Source organism: Merops nubicus, unplaced genomic scaffold (genome assembly GCF_000691845.1).
Source record: "Merops nubicus isolate BGI_N331 unplaced genomic scaffold, ASM69184v1 scaffold10201, whole genome shotgun sequence".
NCBI classification, from domain to species: domain Eukaryota; kingdom Metazoa; phylum Chordata; class Aves; order Coraciiformes; family Meropidae; genus Merops; species Merops nubicus.
The window spans coordinates 725-11,550 of NW_008587587.1; the positions used below are offsets into that span (position 1 = coordinate 725).

The following is a 10,826-nucleotide window of genomic DNA, read 5'->3' on the forward strand; positions in this document are numbered from 1 at the left end:
TGTGAAAATTGACGGTTGCTTCTCATGGTTGAATTTCATTTGCCTTTTGATTTCATCTTGGTAAATATTAAATAATGCATCTAGAAGCAAAATCAATACCATATGTAATCACTGGTGGACTTTGAACTGTTGCCACTCAATAAAGATGTTTAAATTAAAACAAGACAGGATTTAGTAGATATAAAAATATCAGTGGGATAGTACAAATAATAAGGAAAGAAGTAAAGATCAACACAAAAAATTGCTCTCAAACTACCGTATAATGCCCATGACACCCAGGTCATCAGTACTGTGTGGTTTGAGCTTCCTCTATCATAAAAAGATACAGTGGGATTAGAAAAGAGAAAACAGAGCCAGGGATGTTTCAGATGAAGACTGTCATCTGGTTGGGAAAAGAGATCGCTTGTTGGGGAAGGGAGAGGGAATGTTGAAGGTGTGTTAAATGACAGGTGATACCGAAGTAAATAGGGTGACAGCAATAGTTGCATTTTTCTGAATTAATTGAGGAGTTGAGTGCAGGACCTGCAGGACTGTGCAGAAGCTGACACCTCTCACAGGCAGTGCTACCTGAGGTGGAAATTCTGAGGCTTAAGTACAAATTTTAGATGGGCATTTTGGAGGAGGAACATCTCTGGTGGAAAATGATGACCGTGTTTCACTGGTATTTTCTTAAACATTAAGAAACAAAAAGTTTAAAAGGTGAAGTTTTGGTGTCTTTAATTCATTCTTGGTACAGTTGTAGCTCAGTAAGCTACTCTGACTGAGGCAAGGTTTCAGTAGCTTGCTTGCTGTGAGCTCTGGGTGGCACACATTCTTTTTGACTGAAGAGAGTAGCTGGAGACCATTTTGTTTTTCTTGAACCACTGATAGTTTTTTTGTTCCAGTTTGGTTTAGTGAAAAAGTAGAAACTCAGAAGAATCCTCTTGCTATATGTGTTTTTTTGTCCTTTAGAAGGAGAAGTGATATTGCTAGCTTTGTTTTAAAAACTGGAAGCTAACTCTTTTTTCCTGTCTTGTTGCAGCTCTGGATGAAGGAGATATTGCCTTGCTGAAAACATATGTAAGTAGCTTACGTATACAAGAGTGTTAAAGAAAAAAAGCAAGAATCCTGTTAGGAGCTGAGTGGAAGAGGGGAGGGATGTGTATGGGTGAGCAGCTGGTAAATCTGCTTCTCCTAAAGCCTTTCTCTCCTGCCAAAATCTGTTCTCACTTAACATCTTCCAATAAGAAAGCCCCAAACCCACCAGGGCTACTACTAGTGCTTTTTCACTAGCCAATTTACTTCATTCATTTTAATTTACTTCAACCCTGACAGATTCTGATCTGTTTTAGCAGAGGACGTAGTAGTGTTGGCTTAATGGTTGGACTGGATGATCTTAAAGGTCTCTTCCAACCTGAAGGATTCTATGATTCTATTTTAAACAACAATATCTTTAAGACCCTTTCTCCCATCAAATTTACGTGCTTTTAGCCATCACATTAAAAAACTGTTAGTGAGGGATGCACAGACCTTGTCAAAGATGCTGTCATCTTGGGAAGCATTTTCCATGGCCTTAAAGCTTAGAATGCAAGTCTCCCCTCTCTACAAGCAAGTCCAGTGGGCCTCTTGAAAGAACTCTGGGAAAATGAAACTTGCAGCTTAGCATATGTTTGGATTTGAGTATGTTTGCCAGAAGTCTGGGTTTTGTTGACGCCAGGACTCCTTTACGGAGCTCTGGGATGCGGCCTGTGCCCGCTGTGGCTGCTGCTTTGTGGCTAAGTTGATACGAAGAAGATCCTGCAAAGGATCCTGGAAATCCAGATCTGCCCGTGGTAGGCAGGGCAAGGTGGTAAAGCATTTTACCGCAAGCAAGAATCTAGCTTCGCATTTGCCCCCTGATCTTTCTGTTGTGGATGATAGAAAGGTTGAGTAACAGGTGATATTTGGGTAATGTACACCAAATTCTGTGTATACACAATTTTTACTAAGTGTTTTAAATTTTAGGGGAAAAAATAATGTAAAAAAAAAGGCTGAATGAGTTTAAAAGAAAACTAAATCCTTAAAGTTTATAAATGTACAAAATTTCCACTTGCACAATTGGTCAAATGTGTGTAGCTGTGTTCTGCTTTTGTGAACAGAAATATTGTTGCTGGAACTTAATACTGTCTTTTTTGGCTGTGATCAATAGCTGGCTGTTATATCAAGACAGGCATGGAACATCTTGACACTCATGAGCTATTGGCATTTTTTCCTAAATGTAAAGCAAATTTGAGTTATAAAATGTATGTGGTGTTTCTTTTCCAGGGCCAGAGCACGTACTCCAGGCAGATCAAGCAAGTAGAAGATGATATTCAGCAGCTACTTAAGAAGATCAATGAGCTCACTGGTACCTTTTTTCCTTAAGATAACTTTCAACAGAAGAGCCATGTATACAAAAATGAGTGTTTTAAGAAGCTGATTTTAAACAACTTCTGCATTGATTTGTTATTGTTATTTTTCTCAAAATAATACATTGCCTTATTGGGTAATGTGAAATTTTACTTTGTAGGTGATAATCTTTTGGCTTGGGCTGGGCTAGTCTTTACATACGATTATGTAATTTTGTAATTTAACACATTTTTATCCAAATCAGTCATTTTTATGTAGTATGGTGGCATGAAAATAATGCCCCTTCCTGCCACTAAATAATGGTTGTGATTTGTGTGAAGCTGCACTTGAGCAGTGAGTGAACTTCCACAGACTGCAAAGCCCCAACATCTTATCACCACACTGTGGTGCCAGTCCTCATAGAACGAGGAAATGTGTGTCGGAGCAGTTGGCATTTAAAATCAGCGGGTCAGTTATGGCAGTTAGAATAAAAATTTAATTTGTTCCCTAATTTTTTCGTGTTTGTTTTAGTCGTGTAAGTTTGTTGCCCTGTGGCTGATCCTCAAGTGGCCCTCAGTTCTGTCTGGAGACCACAATTTCTCTTTTCCAGTAAAGCCCTTGATTCTTTCAAATACATCATGAAGATGTTACCTTTTATATCCATGTTTTGGGAGATTTCTAAGGTTTTTCGTCCATGTGAATCCCTTAGATTCTGATATCTTGCACTAAGCTTTCCCTCAGGGAAAGCACTTGCAGAGTTTCACTCCTTTTCTGAAACTTTTAGAAACATGGTTATGTCTAATATTTCAGTCAGATTTTCTTGTAATCATCCCCACACTGCAAAACAATGAGGATGGCTGGACTGGGATTTGCACGTTCAGCTGGCACAGTCACTTAGGCCTCATCTCTTTAGGAAACTTGTTTTGTAGGAAGACCATCAAAGATGCATGTGCGTGTGTTTTGGGAGATCTCTCAAAAAGCTTCCTGTGGGCTCGTGGTGTGGGAAGGGTTGCTGATGCACTGGTTGGCTGCTTCCTCCTCAGCTTATCTGTGTTCTGTGTAGGAATCAAGGAATCTGACACTGGTCTGGCTCCTCCTGCTCTCTGGGACCTGGCTGCAGATAAGCAAACTCTCCAAAGCGAGCAGCCGTTACAGGTTGCGAGGTGGGTTCGCTCTTCTTCGCCGCGGAGCTGCGTAGCCTTAAAAATGTGATTTACAGCTTATGGGCAGACTTAAAAACGTTCGTGTGTACATGTTGTGGGTATTGAAAGTGCTTGTCACTGTCGTGTCAAAAAGGAGCTGTGCTGTGTGTGGTGATGTCTTAGGAATGTGATACTTGTGCTTGCCTGTAATGAGTGGAGGATGCCAGACCGGTGGCCTGGCATCCTGCCTGCCGCGGTGACGCTGCGCTTGCCGTAGGTGCACAAAGATCATCAACGCGGACTCCGAGGATCCCAAGTACATCATCAACGTCAAGCAGTTTGCCAAATTCGTGGTGGACCTCAGTGACCAGGTGGCACCTACTGACATAGAAGAAGGCATGAGAGTGGGGTGAGCAAAAGCTTACTTTGTGTTCTTAATGAGCATGTCTGGAGACTGAAGTTTTCTCCTCTGACCCGTTAGACAGGTCAGCCACTATCATTTCGTGTTTTTGCAGTGGTTGAAATTGTAACAATAATGTCTTTCTGGTGGAAGACAGTAACTCACCTGCATGCTGTGCTGGAATCTTTTGTTTCTGATGTCATTCTGATGAGAACTGTGCGTCATGGACTGAAATCTCTCTGTTGGGGCTCCCAGTAGCCCCATCTCCCAGGGAGCTTGTGTAGCTTGAGCCTGCTTCCTCCTTGGCACTTTGCACAGTTCCACACAGGGCAGCTACAGGAAATGTTTGCTGAGGAGGTGAAGCCTGTTACTTCTAGTATCAATATCTTGCCAGTTTGCTATGTGGGATATTTTGAAGTTCAGTTTTCAAAATACTTGGGAATTAACATTTTTGGAAACCTTAAACCTCCCTGCAGAAGGAATTCCTGTTTCTAGCCCATCTGACTATTAGCTTTAAGGGCTGGGCTCTCTTGAAGCCAAAGAAAAGACCAGTTCAAGAATCCAGTTTCTGATTTACAGGGTTGTTCCCGTATGACAGTTTAATTAATCAGTGTTAAAATAATAGCCTTTGTGCTCTCTCACCAGGGTGGACAGAAACAAGTATCAAATCCATATCCCCTTGCCTCCCAAGATTGATCCCACAGTCACCATGATGCAAGTGAGAACAGCCTTTACTTATTATAACATTGCTTTGTCTTGCAATTTTGATTACTTTGGTTGGATTTTGTTCTGGGCTCTTGAAAGCCTAGAGAGATGCGCAGCATCAGGCTGTTAACTCCTCACTCACTTTTCTGTTGTGCAGGTAGAAGAAAAACCAGACGTCACTTACAGTGACGTTGGTGGTTGTAAAGAGCAGATTGAAAAGCTGAGAGAGGTGGTTGAAACTCCCCTGCTTCATGTAAGTAACCCCCTGATTGAAATTCATATTATTTTGGAAGTATTCTGGTCATCTTTAACATTCTGAAAAAGCAAGAAGAGATCATGTAGCTGAATGCAAACACCTAAGTGAAAGGAGGTCTACATTTTAACAGGTGAAAGCAGCTTCAGCTGGTTTATATTGCTCTTTGTGGATGATTTTCTTAATCTGCATATACCCCTTAATACACTTAACCTTTAATTTTGGTCACGACCGTGCCTTCTGTTTCCCGCCGTTGTAGCCCGAGAGGTTTGTCAACCTGGGGATCGAGCCCCCCAAGGGAGTGCTCTTGTTTGGGCCACCTGGCACGGGGAAGACCCTCTGTGCCCGTGCCGTGGCCAACAGGACGGACGCCTGCTTCATCCGGGTGATCGGCTCCGAGCTGGTGCAGAAGTACGTGGGGGAGGTGAGCGCGGGGCTCTGCCCCGGGGCGGGGCTGTCAGGCAGTCCCTGCCGATCAGCACCTTCTCTCCTTTCTCTGGGTCTGTAACAAAATCTGGATTTTTGCTTTCAGGGAGCTCGAATGGTCCGTGAACTCTTTGAAATGGCCAGAACTAAAAAAGCTTGCCTTATATTCTTTGATGAAATCGACGCCATTGGAGGTATGTTTGTAGTCTCCACAGCTCTGATCCCGCACAGGAACTCTCAGGTTTTCTTTTCATGCTGTGATTCTTTATCTGGGTTGCTGCACTTCAAGAAATGCGGTTGGAAATTTTTGTAAAGCAAAAGTGCTACCAGCATGTCCCACGTCCAGGAAGCTGTCAAGAAGTGGTGTATAGAGCCTGAACATGCCTAGCCCAGATGAGGAGTCAGTTTTGCACATTTGGAACACCCAGGTTATTTGAACTTTGGGTGAAGAATCTGTATGGTGTTTGCAAAACGTACTGTTAACTTAAACCCCCTTCAACTTCTGGACTACACACTGGATCTTTGCCACTGCCTGAATCTGTTATTTTTTTTCTCAAAGGAAGAACTTGGGTCCTTTGAAAGTAGGACAATTTTAACACAGATGGGGATGGGGTTTTGGTTGAGGAGGGACAGAAAACAAGCACACACTCCATTTATAAATTCCCACAGCTTGTCCAGTTAGCAGGCAGCCAGGTAGGCCTTCCATGCTAAGTGATGGTCCAGTGCTTATTATAGCTGACAGGCAACGCCACTCAGTCCTTGTTTGAAATGTGTCATTTTAAAATAACTCCCTCACAGCTTTTTTAAACGCCTCACAAATACTTTTATGTTATTTAAATATTATTTCTCTGAGTGTCTTCTGTGCAGCTGCTGTGACACCTCCTCTGAGCTGTGCAGCAGCTGTGACACCTCTGGGCTCTGAGGATCCTTCTCTTCCTGTGCAACACGTGTGTCTCCTCTCCCCAGGCGCTCGTTTTGACGACGGGGCTGGGGGTGACAATGAAGTGCAGCGTACTATGCTGGAGCTCATCAACCAGCTGGATGGCTTTGACCCACGAGGCAACATCAAAGTGCTGATGGCTACCAATAGACCCGATACTCTGGATCCAGCCCTGATGAGGCCCGGCAGGTTGGACAGGAAGATAGAGTTTAGCTTGCCAGATCTTGAGGTGAGAGTGCTTTCTTTCACAGCTAAGTATGTTCTGATACCAGAGTGTCTCTTCAGTTAGGGCATTGTTGTCTGGAAGCAGTTTGTGAGAATTAACACAAGCAGAACCCTTAACTTATGTCAAACTATGTGGAAATTTTGGGGATTAGAGATGTGCCAGAAAGGTTTTCCCACACTGCACAGATTCCACGCCTGGCCTAGGATCCTGGTAAACGGCTGCAGTCGCTTTATATTCCTGACTCAACAGGTAAAGAATCCTTTAACCAGGACTTTGATTCAGTTCTTACAATAGAATGTGCTTGGAATTACAATGGAATTTCTTGAGGTGCTTCTACTGTTAAATCTCTTTTAAAAGTTACTTCCTTATGAGGTGTCTTAAGGAACACCTAAACATGCTGGCCCAGACATAGGAGACTATAGTTGGGCAGCAAATAAATGATTTGTTTTCCATCTGCCCTTGCTCTGGGTGTGGACAGCTGCATGCCAGTCATCACCTCTTCCACAGCACGAACACCTCTGCCCTTCACTGTTTTTCAGGGGCGAACTCACATATTCAAGATCCATGCTCGTTCGATGAGTGTTGAAAGAGACATAAGATTTGAGCTGTTGGCTCGACTGTGTCCTAACAGCACAGGTGAGCTGATTTTTTACCTGCTTTTTAAACGATTTTGCATATGGCTCACTTCCACGGGTGGGCAGTGCTGAGTGGACGTGCCCGTTTCTTTGCCAGGCGCCGAGATCCGCAGCGTGTGCACGGAGGCCGGCATGTTCGCCATCCGGGCGCGGCGGAAGATCGCCACCGAGAAGGACTTCCTGGAGGCGGTCAACAAGGTCATTAAGTCGTACGCGAAATTCAGCGCTACCCCCCGCTACATGACCTACAACTAGCACCCGAGAATGGTTCGCCTGTTGTCAAACCTCCTGTGAAACAAAAATCCAAGTGTAGTAGTTCATGTCGCGTTCTTGGAAGCCAGAAATAAATGGAGTGTTCCAAAGAGCAGGTGTGATTTCATTATGAGCGAGTTCTACAGCAGTGGAAAAGTGTCTCGGTGAGATCTGTGTAACAAGCACAGCCTAAGGCAGCGAGGTCCTGTAAAATCGGGTACCTGGGCAACATTAAGAATCCAAACGTCACATTCGTCGTCACTGTTTTACGCCCCCAGACTTCCCATGTAAGCTGTAGAGTGCTGGAAGATGGATCCCCAAGTGACTGCAGAGTGTTTGGGGGTGCCCAGGAGCGCCTGTGATGCTCAGCACCCAGGGGTAGCCGTGTCCCAGGGAAACGGGAACCGCAGGGGAGCAGAGCTGAGAAGGCACCTGCAGCTCTGCTCGGGCACTGGCAGCTCTGCCCCACTGCCAGCTTAGGGAGGCGTGAGGGGTGTTTTGTCTTGCTCTGGATGAATGCTCTGGTACCATCATAACTTTTTTATCCCTTTTGCTGAGATTCTTTGTTTCTTACAAATTAGTAAGTGGGAGAAGAAGGATGAACTAAGTGCAGTTTCTTAGCATGAAGGGAAGATTCCTTTTTCCTGTTCCTGCTCTAAAAAAGATCAAAGCTTGTCATCAGTCTACCAGTGAGCACTTTACTACATCCTATTACTGTCTTAAGGTGCTCCTAGGGACAGAGGATGACCCTGATGGGGTCCTGATGCCCTGGTAGCTGGGCAGTAGCTGATCCTTGTTGGCAGCAGGTGACATGAACAGGTTGATCTTCGCTCGCTGGGCGTGTTCCTATAGAGCTGGATGGTTTAGTCAATGAAAAGCAACTGCCTTTCATTTTCTTTGTTGCATTGAAGTCATAGGAGGGTGGGGGGAAAAAAAAGGTTGAAGAAACACTTGAGGGGGAAGGTGTTGGGGGGAAGCTTTTTGGAACTCGATAGTGTGGAAAGGTTTATTTGGTCTCATTTCAATACAACTGATGTCACTTTATCAAGCTTACATTGTGAAGCCACTTCATTTTCTTTGAAAGCAGAAGTGTGTGCAGTAGGGCAGGAGCATGGGCAGTGTATGGACTGAGGTTAAGATTTTGGCCAGTGTCAGTATCTTGCTAAGCAAACTCAGGCAATCCCCTATTTTTTGTCTATAGCTGCTTGAAAAACTGATCTCAACAGCTGTGCTGTTTTGGGAAGAATATTTCGGGGAGAGAGGCAAGTTTATTGGTGGGTTAGAATTCTTTTTCAAGCCTGAGAGAAAAGTGGTTCAGAAAGAGCACTGAGAGTTGTCGTCTCTCTGTGCCAGGAGCAGCATTTAGGGAGGGCAAATGAAGAATGTAAAAAGAGTCTGGAGCTTCCCAGCTATCCTGAATTATCATCAGTACTCTTGCAAAAAAGGAGGGGGAGAGGAATATTATTCTGGTTATTATTGTGAGGCTCCCCAGTGCCATTTGCTGCGGTGGGGCTCCAGCAGGCAGGGCTTCAGGTATTACCTTGTAAGTGCAGAGGAGCTGGAGAAGGGGAAGTCATGAGCCCCGTCAGGAGTTTGGAGGGTGTGGGTTTGTTTACTCCAGCACTGACAAGCCTCAGGTAGGGTTTGAGGTTGTAGATAGCAGTCTGTTAATCAGTATAGGAAAGAGGAAGTCTGTTTACTTTTCAGTAGACACCTTTGGCTGGCAAGGGGAAGAAGCAGAGCTTCAGCTGGTGGCAGCAAAGCACAGTCAAAACCCTCCAGATTTTATTTCACTGGAGGCATTAGGAGCAACACTGGTGGCACCCAGGAGAGGGTGGCAGAGTACTGGTGTGGCACAGGGCTGGGATCTAGGGCCTCTCAGTCTGGCACTCCAGCAGCTCCTCAGGAAGTGCAGCTGTTGCTGCCAGGATGGACAACGGAGCATTAACTGTATCCTTGGGAAGCTTCGTGTGCAGGTGGGGGAGCCAGGGGGATGAGGAACAGGAACCTGAGCAGCAGGAAGCTCCAGCGTGGAGGTGGTAACCCTTCCTAGCCCACCCCTCAACAACAGACACTTGCATCCAGGACCTTGGCTTGTCCCATGTGCTGTCGCACCAAGACGAAATGGAAAATCTTGACAAGTTGTGATCATTGCTTTATTTTAGAAGTTGACAGAATTTTGATGTGAACTGAAGAGACTACATAGTTAAAAACTGAAGCTGCGACAAGCTGAAAGTAGAAAAATATACTGTATGTAGATACAAAGGCTTGTTAAACTACTTAACGTTATAAAATGTCCCAAAAGTTGTTTAAATAAACGCACACAGTGTCTTAACATGCATTCAATTCACCCTCTGAACTCCAGCTAAGCGGCAATTTCTGATGCAGAAAGCTTCCTATTCCTATTGGCAGAGGAGTCTGAGGAAATAAAACATCTCTCCGGCCTGCCCCTGGGTTTTGGGAACTTGGTTTACCTGAAGCAAGCCCTAACTGCAACAGAGCTTGAAGAAAAATGAAAGTATTAAGTTCAGCGTTCAGAAGGGAGGAAGTCGTCTGAATTCCCTTACGCACAGGACCTTTGATTTGGGGGTGCTAAATGAAATGTCACTGATGCGCCACTTCCCCTGTGCTGCCAAAATAACTTACAGAGCAGCACTGTTAGGTTCCTCTCTCTTCTCAGATTTAACTTCTTTCTTTTGCTTGAGTTACACTTCCATGATTTTTGCCTCACACCTGAACTTATGCAGTACCACAGTGGCCAGGTTGTGAAGACAATAGGAAAAAAAACCCCTCACACTACTGTTCCTTTTAAAAACCCCAAACACGTAATGCTTTTGAGTTCTATTGGAATCTATTTCCCAAAGCACTTGGAAGCTGAGGCAGAAGCAGCACTGCTGGCAGGAAGATCTCTCGGGCAACAGAAAAATACTTCTCTTTTTTTTTTCTTTTGGACCACTGAGACTTTTAGACCTTGTCTACATTTTTATTCCCTCTTAAGAGACTGCATATAGGGCATCAGTTCTTAATTTAATTTTAATAGGCTTCACTCCTGCTTTAGTCCTGTTGTGTCTTTTAGCTTAAAATGAATTGTTTTGTTTTTCTGGAAAGCATAACCAGGTTTTTGGCAGTGAAAAGTGCCATATTGATAATGTAATAATTAAAAACTGAATTTCTAATTTGAAATTCACTTAAGAGTGAAAACATTGAGGCAATGAAGAGTTGAGTGTGGTTGAGACAGGTTAAATATTTTAAAAAAAATAACTGTACTGTCCAGGTTTAAAAAGAGTAGCAGCCACATGCCACCAGTATGAATTCATTAATCCAGCTGGCAGATTATGACATTCATATGAATCCACTGTATGCAGATGTTGACATCAGGCTTTAAAAATAATCTAAGAAAGTTCTTCAAAGACACTGGTACAGTGCATTGCAATTGCAGAACAGTTATTTCCTGCAAGATCCCACCTCGTAGTGAGTTAAAGTGCCCATTTTCTCAGCAGG

General features: G+C 44.0%; 1 protein-coding gene across 1 annotated transcript; it reads left to right on the plus strand.

The window, feature by feature from the left end:
- Positions 1 to 1,021: 1,021 nt before the first annotated feature.
- Positions 1,022 to 7,435, plus strand: PSMC2 (proteasome (prosome, macropain) 26S subunit, ATPase, 2; the record flags this gene model as incomplete). The annotated part of the gene is made up of 11 exons (XM_008948970.1): positions 1,022 to 1,059; positions 2,284 to 2,365; positions 3,410 to 3,509; positions 3,766 to 3,897; positions 4,534 to 4,606; positions 4,751 to 4,846; positions 5,106 to 5,270; positions 5,379 to 5,466; positions 6,239 to 6,441; positions 6,978 to 7,074; positions 7,171 to 7,435. Coding segments are annotated over 11 exons (1,232 nt in total), but the record flags the coding sequence as incomplete, so codon positions are not given.
- Between the last annotated feature and the right edge of the window lie 3,391 nt (positions 7,436 to 10,826).